This window comes from Lithobates pipiens, unplaced genomic scaffold, assembly GCF_037356315.1.
Source record: "Lithobates pipiens isolate NorthernLeopardFrog02 unplaced genomic scaffold, aLitPip1_a1.2 Scaffold_8, whole genome shotgun sequence".
Classification (NCBI taxonomy): Eukaryota; Metazoa; Chordata; class Amphibia; order Anura; family Ranidae; genus Lithobates; species Lithobates pipiens.
The window spans coordinates 491611742-491633261 of record NW_027507903.1 but is presented as its reverse complement, the minus strand read 5'-3'; the positions used below and the strand labels follow the sequence as shown (position 1 = coordinate 491633261).

General features: G+C 42.3%; 1 protein-coding gene across 1 annotated transcript in view; it reads right to left on the bottom strand.

Annotated features, from left to right (window-relative positions):
• The window catches only part of ITPR2 (inositol 1,4,5-trisphosphate receptor type 2), a 482081-nt gene that overhangs the window by 230931 nt on the left and 229630 nt on the right, over window positions 1-21520 (bottom strand). Inside the window, exons 22-26 of the mRNA XM_077469087.1 lie at window positions 15003-15190; window positions 12338-12476; window positions 8370-8427; window positions 2227-2392; window positions 391-567 (exon numbers count right to left, since the gene is read on the bottom strand). Coding sequence (XP_077325213.1) covers window positions 391-567; window positions 2227-2392; window positions 8370-8427; window positions 12338-12476; window positions 15003-15190 — 728 coding nt within the window. The remainder of the gene's footprint in view (window positions 1-390; window positions 568-2226; window positions 2393-8369; window positions 8428-12337; window positions 12477-15002; window positions 15191-21520) is intronic.

Below are 21520 nucleotides of genomic sequence, written 5' to 3'. Positions count from 1 at the left end.
GACTTACAAACAGATTCAACTTAAGAACAAACCTACAGTCCCTGTCTTGTTTGTAACACGGGGACCCCCTGTATTGGCATTAACCAGTGCAAGCCAATCGGCAAGTTAACTGATGTAGGCCAAATTTGGTCTTAGCATCTAGGCTTTGATAACTGTGTGACTTCAAGGGTTTGAACAAAAAAAAAAAAAATGGTAGCAATAATAGATCTTGGAGGCTTGTTGAAACCCTCACACTAAGTTACTGACCCGCTCCTGTTCTCACTTGTCAGTTTCCTGCGCTGTTAATTGTATGTGTTGGGGGTGCAGAAATCTTGTCTCTGCCATTTACAGACCTTTGTTTAATCAGCCAGTAAATGAAATAGAAGCCAAGCAGCTCAGCGCTTAATTCACCTCATTAATCTGCTCTTTGCCATCCTTGGCCTGCCCGTCTCCCAGTTCCTCGTTCTCGTAACTATTGCTCTTTTCAACCCAAAGTTCAGACTTTTCCACAGTCAGCCGTAATTGGTCCAGGTCGGCCTTGATCTGCTTGTAGTTGTCGACATCCTGATTTGACACCAGCAGCTGAACCTGAACGGAAGAAGAAATATTATTTGGATAATGTGAAGATACAAGATCTCACTCTGCCTGTAGGAATGCTCAGAACCATGTAATATAATCTGTGGACGTTGTCCAGCCTAATAGCCAATAAAGGCAGGGATGTAGTTATCATACAGGACAGCCAGGCAGTTGCTAAAGGGCTTTTTACCCATAATACCAAGTGCAATATCAACTTAATGCAACCCTAAATGGGTCCAGACATAGAGCTGTGACGTTGTGACTTTATTAATGACATTGGGACTTTATATGAGGTGGAAGGCCTGCATGACAGGTACTGTCACTAGCACTATTGTAAGGAATACACTCCTGAGAGTGGGAACAAAAAGAAATCTAAACACAAGATCTCATTCAGCAGCATCTGTTATTATATGTGGATCTCCTGCAGTCTTAAAGCGGAGGTCCACCCTAAAATGGACCTTCCACTCATCTGAATCCTCCCCCCCTCCGGCGCCACAATTGGCACCTTTCAGGGGGGGAGGGGGGTGCAGTTACCTGGATAATCCAGGTAACTGCACCCACTTCCGGGCTAGCTCTCTGCGGAAAGGGGCGTAGATTACGCCCCTTTCCGCAAGTGCCCGCCCCCTTCCGCAAGTGCCCCGCTGCCTGCTGGGAAACACACAGATCCCAGAGGCAGCGGGGACCGTCCTCATTGCGCAGCGCGGCTCGCGCATGCGCAGTAGGGAACCAGGAAATGAAGCCGAAAGGCTCCATTTCCTGATTCCCATACCCAAAATGGCGGCGGCAGCACTCGAGTGACGATCTAGAGATCGGCTTCGGGTGCCGACATCGCGGGCGTGCTGGACAGGTAAGTGTCACTATTTTAAAAGTCAGCAGCTGCAGTATTTGTAGCTGCTGACTTTAAAAAAAAAAAAAAAAAAAACGCAGAGTCCCGGCGGACTCCCGCTTTAAGAGACTATACAGACATTGCTGTAGCCACCATACAGCCAACCTAAGCTGATTTGTAGGCCCTTAAAGCTGAACTCGGGTCTTTTGCTAATTTTTGCACAGCTGGGCAATCTCCTCTCCTGTACTGAAATCGCTTAGCCACCGTGTACATTAAAAGCTGTAGCAAGTCAGACAGAACCACATTACCTTGCTGGAGGACGTCCAGCATCATCTAGCTTTTTTCTCCCAAGTCTGACTGTCCCTGGCCCACCTCTACCATTCATTGGATTTCAGTACTTTCAATCAAGGCTGGTCTGCAAATATAGTTTGCCTAGAAACTCCCTCTCCTTCAAGTCATTGTAATATTTGCATATGTCCTCCCATGAGCCTGTCTGCTGCTTGCATCAAGGGCTGCTGAGAGTAGTGTTGGAGGAGGCTGCTGTGATGTTTTTAGGAAGCTATGTACAACCCCTCCAACCAGCCATGATCTGCCTACATTGAACAGAGAAGCACGCAGACCCATGATGGAAATATTTGGTCTAAATTGAAGTATAATGAAAATGAAAAGGTTTTATTTAAAATAATAATTATCATGCAGATGAGAGGGGGAGAGGGGGAGGGGGGGGGGTGTCAAAAAAGAAGTCGAATAAACTTTAACTTTAACATACATTGTCTAGAAAATCCATGAGTTGGATAAGTGGTGCAATCAGAACAGTTGTGATATTGGTCAGGTGACCTCCGTACCTGTTTGAAGGCCTGCAGTACCTCTGCTCTCTGGCTAAAATGCTTGAAGAGCAGTTGAAGAGCCCCAGAGAGCAGCGGTGGATAGTCATGCATGATTAGGTGAATGAGAACTCGCAGGAAGGTCCTGCCACCTTCATCGTCCAATTCCACAGGATTCTTCTCCTTGCTAGAATTAATATTAGAAAGAATATCAGCAATTAGCATTAAGCTGTAGGTCTAAGCGAAATATAAAATGTATTCAGTACATCTCTGCAACGTACACACAGTTGTCCATGCTTTTCCTAAATGCATGCATACATTTTATACAGAAAAGTAGGGTGGATAAAAAAAAAATCAATGATTTAAAAAAAAAAATAAAAAAAATCTGATTTTTTTTATTTAAATTAGATTTTTTTTTGTATATATCTAAAAACTGTTTTCCATTTAAGATACATTAATAATTGAGTTCATTTAGCATGAAATAGAGCTTAGTTATGGAGACTGAGCCTGTATATTCTGCAATATTTACATTTTTGGTAAACTCGTTCAATGAATCCAAGCTCTGCAAGCTGGGATAACATGCATTGCATTGATGCATTCACAAGATGTCACAGTAACCATGAGAGAAAACAAAGTTCAGGAATATTCCTTTATCCCATTGTTTTGCAAATCCATGTACACCACAAACTGTATGATTGAATCGGTTCTGATATTGCTGTTTTACTAACCTGACAGCCTTTTATTCTAAATAGGAAACCTTCATTTTGTTTGCAAATATTAAAGCGGGAGTCCACCGGGACTCCGCGTTTTTTTTTTTTTTTAAAAAGCCAGCAGCTACAAATACTGCAGCTGCTGACTTTTAAAATAGTGACACTTACCTGTCCAGCGCGCCCGCGATGTCGGCACCCGAAGCCGATCTCTAAATCGACACTCGAGTGCTGCCGCCGCCATCTTGGGTATGGGAATCAGGAAATGGAGCCTTTCGGCTTCATTTCCCGGTTCACTACTGCGCATGCGCGAGCCGCGCTGCGCAATGAGGACGGTCCCCGCTGCCTCTGGGATCTGTGTGTTTCCCAGCAGGCAGCGGGGCACTTGCGGAAGGGGGCGGGCACTTGCGGAAAGGGGCGTAATCTACACCCCTTTCCGCAGAGAGCTAGCCCGGAAGTGGGTGCAGTTACCTGGATTATCCAGGTAACTGCACCCCCCTCCCCCCTGAAAGGTGCCAATTGTGGCGCCGGAGGGGGGGAGGAATCCGATGAGCGGAAGGTCCATTTTAGGGTGGACCTCCGCTTTAAAGATTCTAACCACCAGCAAGAATGAGTCCTTACATTTAAAGAGCACCTGTCATTTCAGATCAATCATGGCAGCACCTGTTAGTGAGCATCCACTCACCTGCTGCCGCCACGTCCCTCACCTTGTTGTGTCACTGCTGCATCACCAGCTGTCCCATTAAAGTGAATGGGACTGTCAGTGAGTAAACAGCGGGTCAGAGGAGAAGCCCCTGCTGGACAGGAATGACAGTTGCTCTTTAACCGCTTAAGGACCGCCTCACGCCAATATACGTCAGCAGAATATCACGGCTGGGCACAATCACCTACCTGTACGTTGCCTTTAAGTGCCCAGCCGTGGGTCGTGCACGATCGGGTCACAGAGCTAAAGAACGAGGAGAGGTAAGTGTAAACAAGCCTCTCCTCGTGCTTCCTACTGAGGCTGTCACTGATCGTCTGTTCCCTGTTATAGGGAAAGACGATCAGTGACGTCAAACGCCAAGCCATGGCCCCCTACAGTTAAAAAAAACACAGACACAGTTAACCCCTCCCCGCCCCTAGTGGTTAACCCCTTCACTGCCAGTGACATTTTTACAGTAATCAGTGCATTTTTAATCGCACTGATTGCTGTATTAATGCCAATGGTCCTAAAAACGTGTCAAAATTGTCCGACGTGCCATAATGCGCAGTCACACTAGTAAAAAAAAAAATTATTAATAAAAATGCCATAAAACTATCTCCTATTTTGTAGACGCTATAACTTTTGCGCAAACCAATCAATAAACGCTTTTTGCGGATTTTTTTACCAAAAATATGTAGAAGAATACGTATCGGCCTAAACTAACGAAAAAATATGTTTTTTTTTCTATATTTTTGGGGGATATTTATTATAGCAAAAAGTCAAAAATATTGCATTTTTTTATTTTTGTTTATAGCACAAAAAATAAAAACCGCAAAGGTGATCAAATACCACTAAAAGAAAGCTCTATTTGTGAGAAAAAAAGGACGCCAATTTTGTTTGGGAGCCACGTCGCATGACCGTGCAATTGTCAGTTAAAGGGACGAATCGCAAAAAGGGGCTTGGTCCTTTAGCTGGAAAATGGTCCGGGGCTTAAGTGGTTAAAAATTATGATTTAAATCAAGCCTTTTTACTAGTGATTTAAATAATGATTTAAATCGACTTGATTTAAATCAAATCTACCTTGCAGGAAAAAAAATCTGCGAATCTACCAGAAATCCAGAGAGCTCCTAACTTCCTGTTGTTGGCTGACAACACAGCTTTTGCTAAGGCAAAATCATAACCACTGTTGTCAGACCTGCCCGCTGGACTACAGAACTCTATCCCTGACCCTCTGTCCCTCTCCACTTGCTTTTAATGATTTCTTTACCAGCAAAATATTGCTGCTTGATTTCTAAGAGCCTGCCCACACACTGTGTGTAGAGAAAAGGTTCTTGGGAAATGTAGTTCTACAAGTTGAAGTTACGGGAAGGAAAGCTGTTTCAGGAACAAGGTAAGAAGAAAATAAATTAAAATAAAAACTCCACGCTTCATCATGTCCAAAAAACACAAGCAGCTAGTACTAAGATTCTTGATACAGAATCCAAGTACATATAAAATCCAAAAAGTCTAGTGCTAAAAATAAAAACAAACCATATGTAACTAGTTAACATTTAAACCAACCATATAAGTGAATAAAAATGCCCAAATCATGCTACTGTGCTTCACACGCAAGCATTATGTGACTGTGAACATACACACTATATTGTATAAGTATTGGGACGCCTGCCTTTAAACGCACATGAACTTTAATGGCATCCCAGTCTTAGTCCGTAGGGTTCAATATTGAATTGGCCCACCCTTTGCAGCTATAACAGCTTCAACTCTTCTGGAAAGACTGCCCACAAGGTTTAGGAGTGTGTCTATGGGAATGTTTGACCATTCTTCCAGAATCGCATTTGACTCGCAGTCTCCATTCTAATTCACCCCAAAGGTGTTCTATTTGGTTGAGGTCAGGACTCTGCAGGCCAGTCAAGTTCCACCACCCCAAACTCGCTCATTTATTTCTTTATGGACTTTGCTTTGTGCACTGGTCCAAATCATTTGGTGGAGGGGGGATTATGGTGTGGGGCTGTTTTTCAGGGGTTGGGCTTGGCCCCTTAGTTCCAGTGAAAGGAACTCTTAAGACATCAGCATACTAAGGCCGCGTACACACGCGGGGACTGTTCGCTCAACTTTGTTCGTCAAACAGTTTCAGCGGACAGTCCGCTCAAAATTAGCATGGACGGACTTGGCCACACACGACGAACGAACAGTCCGCTGAAACCGTGCGCGATGACGTGAACGGCACGTACGACGGGACTAGAAAACGACGTCCTATACACTGCAATGCAAACTTCGGCGTGTAAATCCTTTCTGAGCATGCGCGGAACTTAGTTTGACGAACAAGCCTACACACGAGGGGACTGTTCGCTGAAACCAAGTTTCAGCGGACAGTTTTTCGGAATTTCCGAAAAACTTTGTTCAGCGGACTGTTTGCTGAAACTGTCCGCTGAAAGCCCACACACGAGCGGACTGTCCGCCGAAACACTGTTCAGCGGACAAAGTTGGGCGAACAGTCCCCGCGTGTGTACGCGGCCTAAGACATTTTGGACAATTTCATGCCTTCAACTTTGTGGGAACAGTTTGAGGATAGCCCCTTCTTGTTCTAACATGACTGTGCACCAGTGCACAAAGCAAGGTCCATAAAGACATGGATGAGCGAGTTTGGGGTGGACTGAATTTTGAACCCTACAGACTAATGCCCTGTACACACGGTCAGACATTCCGACGACAAAATCCTTCTGATTTTTTCCCATGGATTTTGGCCCAAACTTGTCTTGCATACACACGGTCATACAAAGTTGTTGGAAAATCCGATCGTTCAGAATGCGGTGACATACAACGCGTACGACGGGACTATAAAGAGGGCAGTAGCCAATAGCTTTTGACTTGTAATTTATTCTGAGCATGTGTGGCACTTTGTCCATCGGAATTGTCTACACACGATCGGAATTTAAACGATCGGATTTTGTTATCGGAAAATTTTAGTTCCTGCTCTCAAACTTTGTGTGTCGGAAATTCCGACGGAAAAAATCAGATGGAGCCCACGCGATTGGATTTTCTGACAACACGATCTGATCGCACATTTTCCATCGGAAAGTCCGACCGTGTCTACGGGGCATAAGACTGGGATGCCATTAAAGTTCATGTGCATGTAAAGGCAGGCGTCACAATACTTTTGACAATAGTGTATGTAGTGAATGACCAATACTTAGCAGGTCATACACAAAACAATCCGCGATCAATCGCAGTGAATATACAAAGTCCTCAACACACAACACTGTGGAGTGCAACACTCATCTTTCAGGGCTTGCGAAGAACAAAAAACACATGCTTCTTACCAGAATTCCATGACACTCTATTTATTGAGTAGCCATAAGCACTTGTGGGATTAAATTCCCTAAACAGCAAAATGACGGAGAGCTCCAAACTTCAGCCAGATTCCACTTATAGAACAGGGAGACAAAGCAAACCAAACCTCACAGTGTAGCCAGGGCCGGCCAAAGAATGAAATGCTGCTCCCCCCCCCCCCCCAAAAAAAATCACGCCCAACAAATAAAAAACACATTCATTAATTTATATCATGATAATTAAAACTAAAATTAAATTTATCAGAAAATCAGATATACATGCAACAGCACCTTGTCCATATGCAAAATTATATCACAAACCATTACGTTCAAATCCAAACCTTTCTTTGTTTATAGCACAAAAAATAAAACTGCAGAGGTGACCAAATACCACCAAAAGAAATCTCTATTCATAGGGAAAAAAAGGACGTCAATTTTGTTTTGGTACAACGTCGCACGAGCATGCAATTGTCAGTTAAGCCCCCCTACACACTATCAGATTTCCTGCTGATTTTTGTCTTCAGATTTACCAAAACCATGTAGTAGAAGGGCCTGCCTGATTGCATACAAATTGAAACTCCTAAGGTTTGACCTCATATTATATGGTTTTGGTAAATCTGAAGAAAAAAATCAGCAGAAAATCTGATAGTGTTTATGGGGCTTTAAAGTGATGTAGTGCCGGATTGAAAAAAAATGGCCTGGTCATTAAGGGGGCAAATCCTTCCGGGGCTGAAGTAGTTAATCAGGGCTGGGCAAGGCAAGTCCTTATCAGGCTCTCATGTCTCATTCAACTTGTGATGTGTGTTTGTACTTACAGTTTTGATTCAGACTCCTGCAGACAATGCTGCTATGGGGAACTCCCTGGTGGCAAAATGGACAGGATAGGTGTGCACAGCCTATTGCATTGGGGTTTGCACATATGCCTGTACACACACACACACACACACACACACACACAGGCTGTGATTGACAGTTGGCCATTGGCTCCTGCTGCTGCCTCCGTGGCCAATGAGGAGAGAGAGAGCAGAGTGAGAAGCTTCTTTCTGGCACCGTCCTGGATTGAGATCAGGCTCATTACGTTTAATGGGGATGGTTGCACACGGAAGTTTTTTTATCTTAATGCAGAGAATGCATTAAGGTAAGATATTTCTGCATTTAGAACCATTTTAAATGCCTATGGCAGCAGCGCTGTATTTGTAGGGAGCAGGGGCCCACCAGAAGATCCTGCAGCAGGCCAGTCTGAGCAAAAATGCCACACGATGATCCTCCAGGTGCTACTAAAAATGACAACATGTGCCCATCATGGCACCTGTGCCTTAAGATGCCTATCCCCGTTCTAACCCTTCAACACTATCATGAATTAAAAGGCAAAAAGTTTAGATTGTAGTTCTATTGGTATTGGATGGTATGTAGTGATGGTATAGGTGGACTGGTGCTTTAACTTACCTTCCAGCAAACATGGTCTCAGCCCTTGCTGCTATTTCATCAATATCAGGAACAACGGCTAAAAAAAAAAGAAATGAAACTTACGTCAATCAAAGACCTTGGAGAAAAGGTTCAAGTTAAAATATATGTAGCCCATCAGTACATAAGGTGCACAGGAACTTTGAATGCCGGAATCACATTTAAAGTATTACATCTTCTCACAATGCTGATCCGTTGTAGTAGTGATCACATGGTGTGGTGATTCAAAGCATTTTTCTGGATGGTCAAGCAGATATTTGTTGAAGAGGCTCTAAGAGCTGAGATGCTAAACTGTCCAAACAGATAAAGTAGAGGCCTTCCTTTAAAAATATTTTGAATGGATATGCCGCTTTACCTGTACACTTAAGTGATGCTCCTATGAGCCTTATTATAATTAAAAAAGTAAAGCTGCCATTCATGCAGGATACAGGTTTTCATGTAATCACTCACTGTGTTGAGATGAATTTCCTAACCAATCCCTAATTTCCATCTAGACAAGCCAGCGAATGAGCGCTTACCCCTCTTGCTCCATAGGTGGAAGGGTACTTACTCACCCAGTGAAAACATGCTTGCTTGTTCAGTGGTTAGATGCATCAGCTGGCCACCATCTAGTAAAGAATTGTAAACCTCTGCTGAGAAGCCATTGTGTACTGAAATGACCTAAATGACCTAAATGATAATAATGGGGGATTTTAACTCCCCAGAAATTACTGGGGTAATGGCACTGCTAGGACAGTTAAAGGGCAAAAATGTATAAACCTATTACAGGACAATTTTATGGTGCAGTTTATTGAGGCCCCAACTAGGAATGATGCTCTGTTGGACCTGGTAATCTTAAACCATGCAGAACGTATTACTAATGTTCAGATAAAGGAATATCTGGGTAGCAGTGACCATAACATGATTTAATTTGATGTTAGCTGTAAGCAAAAATCACATACGGGAAAGATAAAAACACTCAATTTCAAGAGAGCAAATTTTCCAAGGATGAGGGCTGCTCTCCGGGACCTAGACTGGGAGGGAATATTGGCATCAATGGGCACAGAACAGAAATGGGAATTCTTCAAAAAGACTCTTTGTGATCTCACTGCAAAGTATATTCCCACGGGCAATAAGTTTAAAAGGCTAAAAATAAAACCGATGTGGCTCACGGCTAAAGTTAAAAAAGCTATAAACTATAAAAAAGAGCTTTTACAAAATATAAAAATAAAGGAACGCTAGTGTCATTTAAATGTTACAAACAATATAACAGAATATTTAAAAAGGAAATCAAGGATGCAAAAATTCAAAATGAAAGACAGATTGCAAAAGATAGTAGGACAAACCCCCAAAAATTCTTCAAATATATTAATAGTAAAAAGGTCAAGTCTGAGCATGTAGGCCCTTTACAAAATAATCTGGAGTGGGTGACTGGGGACAAAGAGAAGGCTAACTTATTAAATACTTTCTTCAGCTCTGTGTATACAAAGGAGCATGGGGGAGCGCATGTCCATAATGGGGGTGGTACTGACGCAGCCCCAAATCCACAATGGCTCAAAAGTGATATGGTCCAGAAATATTTGGACAGAATAAAGGTGGATAAAGCACCTGGACCTGATGGCATCCACCCACAGAGCCTAAAAGAATTGAGCTCTGTAATTTCAAAGCCATTGTATCTACCGTATTTTTTGGGGTATAGCACGCACCGGCGTATAACACGCACCCCAAGTTTAGGAGGGCATTATAAGGAAAAAAGTTTTAGGAGGGAAGTTTAAGGGAAAAAAAACTTACATTTAAATGCCCGTCAATGCAACCTTATCAGTGTGCCTCTGCAGCCTTGTCCATCATTGCAGAATGATCAGTGTCATTTGCAGCTTGCCCACCGCTGTTTGCAGCCTTGCATAGTGTCATTTGCAGCTTGCCAGTGTCATTTCCAGCTCGCCCAGCGCCGTTTGCAGCCTTGCCTATGTTTAAATATCCAGCTGCCGAGACAGACCGAGTGAGCGCCGCCGAAAAAGACAGAGCGGCGCCGAAAAAGACCGAGCCGTCTGCTCGGCTCCGCTCGTAGTCCCACCTCCCTGCTGTTTCTGGAGCGAGCGCTGCCGAAAAAGACCGAGCCGACTCTACTGTGTACTCGGCTCGGCTTGCAGTCCCGCCCAGACTGGCTCGGTCTTTTTTGGCGCTGCTTGGTCTTTTTCGGCGGCGCTCAGTATTTTAGCCTCACAGACAGTGGGGATCGGCGTATAACACGCACCCGCGACTTTCCCCCGATTTTAAAGGGGAAAAAGTGCGTGTTATACGCCGATAAATACGGTAATTTTTAGGGACTCATTAATGACAGGAATAGTACCACTGGATTGGCGCAGGGCCAATGTGGTGCCTATATTTAAAAAGGGAACAAAGTCTTTACCAAGTAACTATAGACCTGTTAGTTTAACTTCTATAGTTGGGAAGATACTGGAGGGATTAATAAAAAGCCACATAGATGAATTCTTGCAGGAAAAAAAATATTTTAAGCAACAGACAGCATGGATTCATGAAAGACAGAAGTTGTCAGACAAACCTGATTTCTTTTTCTGAGGCGGTAAGTAAAACCTTGGACATAGGGGTGACGGTGGACGTGGTATACTTGGATCTTGCAAAAGCGTTCAATACAGTTCCGCACACACGGCTCATGTGTAAGGTAATGTCTACAGGTTTGGAAATATCAGTTTGTAAATGGATAGAAAACTGTCTAAAAGACAGAATTCAGGGAGTAGCGGTTAATGATTCTTACTCCGAATGGTCTAAGGTTATCAGTGGTGTACCCCAAGGTTCAGTGCTGGGACCCTTACTTCTTAATACCTTTATAAATGATATTGGGTCTGGGATCAAAAGTAACATTTCAGTCTTTGCAGATGACACCAAGCTATGCAGTGGAATAACGTCCTTACAGGATGTCTCCAATTTACAAGCCGACCTCAATGCTCTGTCTAATTGGGCGACTGTGTGGCAGATGAGGTTTAATGTTGAGAAATGTAAAGTTATGCACTTGGGGGCTAAGAATATGCATGCATCATACATGCTAGGGGGAGTACAACTGGGGGAATCCATAGTGGACAAGGATCTGGGGGTTTTGGTAGATCATAAGCTCAACAATAGCATGCAATGCCAAGCTGCAGTTTCCAAAGCGAGCAAAGTCCTTTCCTGTATTAAGAGAGGTATGGACCCCAGAGAGAGAGATATCATTTTGCCCCTGTTCAAATCATTAGTAAGACCTCATATGGAATATGCAGTTCAGTTTTGGGCACCAGTTCTCAAAAAGGATATCGGGGAACTGGAGAGAGTGCAGAGAAGGGCAACCAAACTGATAAGAGGCATGGAGGAGCTCAGCTATGAGGAAAGATTAGAGGAACTGAATTTAGTCACTCTTGATAAGAGGAGATTAAGGGGGGATATGACCAACATGTACAAATATATAAGGGGTCCATATAGTGAACTTGGTGTCGAGTTATTCACTTTACAGTCAACAAAGAGGACAAGGGGGCACTCTTTACATCTAGAGGAAAAGAGATTTCATCTCCAAATACGGAAAAGTTTCTTCACAGTAAGAGCTGTGAAAATGTGGAATAGACTCCCTGTAGAGGTGGTTCTGGCCAGCTCAGTGGATTGCTTTAAGAAAGGCCTGGATTATTTCCTAAGTGTACATAATATAACTGGATACTAACATTTATAGGTAAAGTTGATCCGGGGAAAATCCGAATGCCTCTCGGGGGATCAGGAAGGAATTTTTTCCCCTGCTTTAGCAAATTGAATCATGCTCTGCTGGGGTTTTTTGCCTTCCTCTGGATCAACTGTGGGTATAGAATTGGGTATATGGGATTGTATATTATTTTTTTTATATTTTTTTGTGGTTGAACTGGATGGACTTGTGTCTTTTTTCAACCTGACTAACTATGTAACTATGTAACTATATGACAGCTTCCACTCACCTGCTAGGGTCGGCGTGTCTGGTGGTGAGATTGTTGAAACTGTTGAGTTGTCCACGTTGCCTCCATTATCTCCAAATTCCTTCTTGTAGATGGACAACATATAGGAAATTCTATAATCCAGTCGCACACTGAGAATAAACTGAAGTATGAAAATGACCGGTCATTTCATTGTATAATATCAGAATAAAAGCTTTTAAACAAACGTTTCCCAGAAACTAAAGCAATCTGACACTGTGCTGACTGTCTATAGACATTAGAATAAAGGCAGAGAGGGCAATTTGTTTTTTAGGTCTAGAGTGAAAGATTAGGTTTAGGGTTAGGACAGAGAGTGCCTTGGCCTTAGGGAGGAATTGTGAATAATAAAAACCAACCATGATCTCTCTTATGCAAGATATTGTTTTGATTTCTGAATATTCCTTTAACGTCCATTTTCACTACTCCGCTTGCTAAGCGGGGGTGGCTCTGTTGATCCCCGCTGAGCCAGCGGATGACAAGTATGTCTCTGCACTCTGTGCAGGGGTGGACCTGTCAGAGAGTCCGCTCTCCCCTATGGGGGATTGGATGATTATGGACCGCCTGTCCATTTTCATCCGATCCGATCTGCCAGACATCCATCTGTCTGGATTTTGCAGAAACGGATCGGATCAGGGCGGATCGGATGTCAGCGGATATGTCACCACTGACATCCAACGCTCCATAGAGCTGTATGGAGCGATCATTTAGATCAGTTTTGAATAGAGTAGAAAAGGGTTAAAATGTGTCAGTTTACTTATTACTGTGTCCTGTTGAAAAGATTCCCCTTGACTTTCTGTTCTGAGCAAAAAACAGGAAGTGAGAGGTAATCTTTACAAAGCGAGGGACATTTTCCTCTTAGACAGTTGTCACCACAACAGATGTCCCCATTAGAGAATTTCCTCTTACTTTTTGCTATGGTGACTACTGTAAAATGTTTGATTTTTCATTACTTTCTGTCCAGATGACAGTGATCACCAGAAAAATAATGAAAGTGAATCTCATCAACAGGGTCACAGACAGCAATAAAAAAAAAAAACTGGTTCTAATCTTCCTCTACTATAGCCAAAACAAAAAAAAATGTTTGGGCAATCCACAGTATAAATCCTGGGTTTGCAACAGGTCAACTGCAATCCACCAGTCAATTGTAGTCTTGTGGTGTGTTGATCACGTCCTTAATGACTTGATCCTCCATCAGAAATGTTATCACCCCCCCCGTATCTCGTAAGCAGAACAGAGCAGGGAAGGTGTGGGAAGAAATTGCTACCTGTTCTGCAGAGTTGTTCTCCCCAATTCTTATCTACCCTATTCACTTGTATGTGACATTGCATGCAAGTGCCTAGGATCGATGCAAGAGGCAGTACGATCGAGACCAGTGCAGCAGAAGTGGTAGCTATGTCTCACTGCTACTTCCCTGCATATGGGGGTACAAGGAAGGTAAGCCTTTCCTACAGGGGACATGTTGATGACACTAGGGGGACATCATGGTGGCACTGGATATATATTGGCGGCACTGTGGGGACATAATGGTAACACTACATATATATTGGTGGTACTGTGGTGACATAATGGTGGTACTGGAGGGAAAGGGAGACACAAGGGGGCGCATAATGTTGGCATTGGGAGGGGTATATTGATGACACTGGGAGGACATAATGGTAATGGCACTTGGTTAGCAGAGTTGCAATGGAGTACTTACTAATGAGATAATGATAAGCAGCACAATAATGTGGAGCCATATAATGGAGGCAATATTAGGGGGGCTCACTGACCACCAATGTAAGAGAGGATATTACTGGTGCTCCCTACTGATGACCAAGGAAAGCACTACTTGTGGGAAAGGGGGGCACACTAAAGACCAGTGCATAATTTATATTATTAACCTATTATCACTCACAACACCCACTTTAATTTGGTCATGCCTCTTTTAAAAAATAAAGCTTTTCCCCCCTCTGGGGTGGCTCTTCACTGGTCTAAATTATTATTACTGCACAGTTTCATTGAAAAATAGTCATATTTTAACCCACTCTTTCAAGTTTGTCTTGTCTGAGTCTGGCACTTGACTTGGAGAGTCAGGGGTCACCTGAAAGGTGCGAGCCTGTCAAGTTCTTGGCCTTGTTATACATTGTCCCCCATTTCCAGCATAACAGTTAACAGTGTTAAATAAGAAGGGCAGTTGGGTTGATGTACTGACCTTTCAACCCTGACTTTCAAGAAGAGGACAAAAGGGGTAAAGTTAAAATAAAATAGGCAAAAATTACCTTTCATAAGCAAGCAGTAATGATTATAATAACTAGAGAAGACTGAGCTGATTTGAAAGAGTGAGAAATCAAACCACAGGAATGCTTACCTGTCCTGCAGCCTCAAACAGCTGCAAACTCTTGTACTGCTTCCTTTTCAGGTGGTTTTTGTAAGAGGGGGTAGGTATGGTTGTTAAATTGGTCCCAAGGGCCTTAAAAGTGGCACCCTATTGGACTATGCCAGGTGGCTGGATTTGAATAAGGCAACAGGGATGAGGCTCATTCAGTTGAGGTATGGCATATTATCATACATATAAATGCACAGTGTAAGTTCCCTACCTGTAGGATCTCACTGATCTCAAGTTAAGTTGAGCTATGGCACATCATGATACCACATATTATATGCTCCCTACCTGTAGGATCTCAATGATCTTCAATTTAGTGTCCATCACAGTTATGTCCTCACTGTCACTGGTCTGCTTGCTGGTGTGTAGACTGGGCTGAACATCTTGAACTGCAATGGGAAGGACAGATCCACGGCTTAGGACCATCTGGGTCATCATCTCTCCAACCCCGTGGATTGTTCTCATGACGTTATTCCCTGAAATCAAAACATGGAGGCAATTTCAGATTTTGAGATTTAAGCTTTTTGATGAAAGACCAGTCAAAGTTTTACAATCAGGGTACATCAGAACAAACAGTGTGCAAAGCCTTACAGTTTGTCTCCTTCACAGAAAGCAGCCACAGCCAGAGTAGAAAAGCCTGTCCCCAGCCAGTATGCTGCAGAGTCTGTGCAGAAGCAGAGGTCTCTTTTCACCCTAAAGATGTTTGTTGCATTTTCTCTATTGACATGAGACTTTAACCTGCTCATATGTTGCTTTCTCCGGTCCGCCCCCATCAACATGCTGATGATATATATTAAAAAACGTATCATTCTTATTACATACCTTATGCTTCTCTATGAAATGTGATGCTGAGCCTTTATAAATGAAAGACTTGAAATCCAATGATTGAAAGGAGCGGGCCAGGGACAGGCAGGCCGGAGCAGGAAGGGTTTTTGATGATTCCAGATGTCCTTCAGCCAGGAAATGAGGTGGGCTCTATCTTACTTGCTGCAAGCTTTAATGCACACTGTAAGAAGCTTACAGTATGCAGTGAAATTGGTAATCAATTGCAGTACAGGAAAGGAGCCTGTACCACTTTGCAAGACTAAACGGAAGGCTGGAGTTCAGCTTTAAACTTTTGCATTACAATGTAAACTCAGCAGAAAAGCCACTGAAATGTGTTTTAAGCAAATGTAAGGGTTAGGGGAAGAAGTCAGAATTCAGTTTGCTACAGTGTTGAGCAGCATTTCTAGACATCTTGCGCTACTTGCAGGCACAAAGTAAGTGCTAGCCAACACTTATTAGCTAAATATAAACGACAAATCCCTATTTTTCAGCCTAATTCCCACGTAGAAAGCAGTAAGAGATCACAGCTTGTACCTCAAAGCAGCCACTAATCTCTGCTCAAAGAAGGCCATAAGTGCATAAATCATTTTCCCTAAAGCTGGACTCCCGGATAAGCAAATATTGTCGAAATACAAGAGTCATTGGATTCTTACTTGAATCTTGGTGTACTTTGTGTATTTTTTTGGATCTGTGCAGTAATCCAGTGTAAAACTTTGCCTCTGTGCAGAAGCTTCCTGTAATGAAGACCAGACACTGGTACTCTCTCCTTGTGCAGGATGGCTGGTCTGTCTCCGCCCCCTCCTGTCGTTTTCTCTAGACAGCCTGTAGTGGGTTGGGCCTGTTGGGTCCCTCCCACAGCTCTGCTCGCTGCACAGGCTATGTACAACACAGTGATGATGCCATCACTGCTTTTACTAGGTAATATCTGGGCTTAAAAGGGGAATTGGAGCACACAAGGCAGATTTATATAATTTGTGGCTTTTGGGGAATATATTTAATTCAATCTTATTTTATTCATAAAGAAAAATAAGAGAGCCAGAAACAATTGAAACATTACAAACATTGGTAAGGTACACCAACAATAGATATCATGTGCGTCGGAACAAATACATGTCACGGTTACATATAAATGGAGTGAAAACATATAAGGCACATCAGGAGACCATCTGTAATACCAACCCCTTAACCACTTTCAGACCGGACCATTTTGCTGGTAAATGACCAGAGGTCTTTTTACACTTTGGCACTGCGCTGCTTTAACTGGTAATTGCGCGGTCATGCAATGTTGTACCCAAACGAAATTTGCGTCCTTTTCTTCCCACAAATAGAGCTTTCTTTTAAAGGTATTTGACTGATTCTGCGATTTTTATTTTTTGCGATATAAACGTAAAAAGACCGCAAATTTTGAAAAAAAATGATATTTTCTACTTTTTGTTATTAGAAAAATCCAATAAACTCAATTTTAGTCATACATTTAGGCCAAAATGTATTCAGCCACATGTCTTTGGTAAAAAAAAAGTCAATAATTGTATATTTATTGGTTTGCGCAAAAGTTGTCACATCTACAAACTAAGGTACGTTTTCTGGAATTTACGCAGCTTTTATTTTATGACTGCCTATCTCATTTCTTGAGGTGCTAAAATGGCAGGGCAGTACAAAACCCCCCCAAATGACCCCATTTTGGAAAGTAGACACCCTAAGGAAATTGATAAGAGGCATGTTGAGCCCATTGAATATTTTATTTTTTTGCCGCAAGCGATTGAATAATGACAAAAAAAAAAATTTTTTTTTTTTTTTACACAAAGTTGTCACTAAATGATATATTGCTCACACATGCCATGGTTATATGTGGAATTGTACCCCAAAATACATTCTGCTGCTTCTCCTGAGTACGGGGATACCACATGTGGTCGACTTTTTGGAAGCCTAGCCGCGTACGGGGCCCCGAAAGCCAAGCACCGCCTTCAGGATTTCTAAGGGCATACATATGTCATTTTACTCCTCACTACCTATCACAGTTTTGAAGGCCATAAAATGCCAAGATGGCACAAAACCCCCACAAATGACCCCATTTTAGAAAGTAGACACCCCAAGCTATTTGCTGAGAGGCATGTTGAGTCCATGGAATATTTTATATTTTGCCACAAGTTGCGGGAAAATGACAAACTTTATAAATTTTTCACAAAGTTGTCACTAAATGATATATTGCTCACACATGCTATGGGCATATGTGAAATTACACCCCAAAATAAATTCTGCTGCTTCTCCTGAGTACGGGGATACCACATATGTGGGACTTTTTGGGAGCCTAGCCGCGTACGGGGCCCCGAAAACCAAGCACCGCCTTCAGGCTTTCTAAGGGCATACATTTTTAATTTCACGCCTCACTACCTATTACAGTTTTGAAGGCCATAAAATGCCAAGATGGCACAAAACCCCCACAAATGACCCCATTTTAGAAAGTAGACACCCCAAGCTATTTGCTGAGAGGCATGTTGAGTCCATGGAATATTTTATATTTTGCCGCAAGTTGCGGGAAAGTTACAAACTTTTTTTTTTTTATTTTTTTTTTTCACAAAGTTGTCACTAAATGATATATTGCTCACGCATGCCATGGGCATATGTGAAATTACACCCCAAAATAAATTCTGCTGCTTCTCCTGAGTACGGGGATACCACATATGTGGGACTTTTTGGGAGCCTAGCTGCGTACGGGGCCCCAAAAGCCAAGAACCGCCTTCAGGCTTTCTAAGGGCGTAAATCTTTGATTTCACGCCTCACTACCTATTACAGTTTTGAAGGCCATAAAATGCCAAGATGGCACAAAACCCCCACAAATGACCCCATTTTAGAAAGTAGACACCCCAAGCTATTTGCTGAGAGGCATGTTGAGTCCATGGAATATTTTATATTTTGCCGCAAGTTGCGGGAAAATTACAAACTTTTTTTTTTTTATTTTTTTTTTCACAAAGTTGTCACTAAATGATATATTAGTCACGCATGCCATGGGCATATGTAAAATGACACCCCAAAATAAATTCTGCTGCTTCTCCTGAGTACAGGGATACCACATGTGTGGGATTTTTTGGGAGCCTAGGTGCGTACGGGGCCCCGAAAGCCAAGAACCGCCTTCAGGCTTTCTAAGGGCGTAAATCTTTGATTTCACTTCTCACTACCTATTACAGTTTTGAAGGCCATAAAATGCCAAGATGGCACAAAACCCCCACAAATGACCCCATTTTAGAAAGTAGACACCCCAAGCTATTTGCTGAGAGGCATGTTGAGTCCATGGAATATTTTATATTTTGCCACAAGTTGCGGGAAAATTACAAACTTTTATTTTTTTTTATTTTTTTTTCACAAAGTTGTCACTAAATGATATATTGCTCACACATGCCAGGGACATATGTGAAATGACACCCCAAAATAAATTCTGCTGCTTCTCCTGAGTACGGGGATACCACATATGTGGGACTTTTTGGGAGCCTAGTCGCGTACGGGGCCCCGAAAACCAAGAACCGCCTTCAGGATTTCTAAGGGGGTAAATTTTTGATTTTACACCTCACTACCTATCACAGTTTTGAAGGCCATAAAATGCCAAAATAGCACAAAACCCCCCAAAATGACCCCATTTTGGAAAGTAGACACCCCAAGCTATTTGCCGAGAGGCATGGTGAGTATTTTGCAGCTCTCATTTGTTTTTGAAAATGAAGAAAAAAAAAATAATGTATATTTTTTTTCTTTTTTTCAATTTTCAAAACTTTGTGACAAAAATGAAGGTCTGCAAAATACTAACCATACCTCTCGGCAAATAGCTTGGGGTGTCTCCTTTCCAAAATGGGGTCACTTGGGGGGATTTTGTGCTATCTGGGCATTCCATGGCCTCCGAAACTGTGATAGGCAGTGAGGAATGAAATCTAAAATTTACACCCTTAGAAATCCTGAAGGTGGTGCTTGGATTTTGGGGTACCGTACGCGGTTAGGCTCCCAAAAGGTCTCACACTTGTGGTATCCCCGTACTCAGGAGAAGCAACAGAATGTATTTTGGGGTGTAATTTTACATATAACCATGGCATGTTTGAGCAATATATCATTTAATGACAACTTTGTGCAAAAAAAAAAAAAAAAATAATAATAATGTATTTTTTCCACAACTTTTGTCAAAATATAAAATATTCCATGGACTCGACATGCCTCTCAGCAAATAGCTTGGGGTGTCTACTTTCTAAAATGGGGTCATTTGGGGGGGTTTTGAACTGACCTGGCATTTTATGCACAACATTTAGAAGCTTATGTCACACATCACCCACTCTTCTAACCACTTGAAGAAAAAGCCCTTTCTGACACTTTTTGTTTACATGAAAAAATATTTTTTTTTGCAAGAAAATTACTTTGAACCCCCAAACATGAAGTGTTTTTTTAAAGCAAAAGCCCTACCGATTAAAATGGTGGGTGTTTCATTTTTTTTTTTCACACGGTATTTGCGCAGCGATTTTTCAAACGCATTTTTGGGGGAAAAAACACACTTTTTTTTATTTTAATGCACTAAAAATCACTATATTGCCCAAATGTTTGATGAAATAAAAAATATGATCTTAGGCCGAGTACATGGATACCAAACATGACATGCTTTAAAATTGCGCAGAAACGTGCAGCGGCGACAAACTACGTACATTTTTAAAAGCCTTTAAATGCCTTTACAGGTGACCACTTTAGATTTACGGAGGAGGTCTACTGCTAAAATTAGTACCCTCGATCTGACCTTCGTGGTGATACCTCACATGCATGGTGCAATTGCTGTTTACATATGCCACCAGACCAACGCTTGCGTTCCACGTTGCGCCTTAGCAGGGGGGTACAGGGGTGTTTTTTTTTATTAATTTTTTTTTTATTATTTATTTTGCTTTTTTATTTTATTTTTAAACTGTTCCTTTCATTTATATATATTTTTTTATGATTTTTATTGTTATCTCAGGGAATGTAAATATCCCCTATGATTGCAATAGATAGTGACAGGTACTCTTTTTTTAAAAAATTAGGGTCTATCAGACCCTAGATCTCTCCTCTGTCCTCAAAGCATCTGACCACACCAAGATCGGTGTGATAAAATGCTTTCCCAATTTCCCAATGGCGCTGTTTACATCCCGCAAAATCTAAGTCATGAAATGTTTGTAGCTTCCGGTGTCTTAGGCCATAGAGATGATTGGAGCCATTCTGGTCTCTGATCAGCTCTATGGTCAGCTGGCGGAACCACCGGCTGCATTCTCAGGTTCCCTGTTGGGACAGGAGAGCCTGAGAAAACCATGGAAGATGGTGCGGGGGGGGGGGACATTCCCTCCCACTGCTTGTAAAAGTAGTCTAGAGGCTAATTAGCCGCTAGGATTACTTTTACATAAAAGCCGACCGCTGGCTGAAAAGAATGATACCAAGATGATACCTAAACCTGCAGGCATCATTCTGGTATAAGCACTCAAAGTCCCGCAACATACCAGTATGTTGCTGGAACTGGTTGGGCATATATTGTAATTTTTTTTTCATGCAGCCTGTGGGCTGAACGAAAAAAAAATATTGATCGGTGGGTATGCCCACCATTAGATACCACCCTTCATCCACCCACTTTCTAATGGTGGGCATACATGCACCATTTATATATGCCGAAGCATGGGGGCATCCTCCCGCAAAAGGTAGGAGCAGATCGCTCCTCCACCCCTTATGCCCCCATGCTTCGGCATATATGCTCTTTTTTAACTGTGGTGGTGAAATCACCCCCGACAGTGCTAGAGTCGCGGCTTTATGTATCATGGGAGCAAACGCTGTTGCTGTCAAGATAAATAAATCCGCTCTGCAGCAGAATGGCGTACCTGCTAAGCAAATGATGGTTAACAATAAAACAAAGTAACATTACAGTATAACAGTAGGACTTACCATACCTGCAAAGCAAATACAAAAAAAATCGCAAAAAATAACACATTTAACACAAT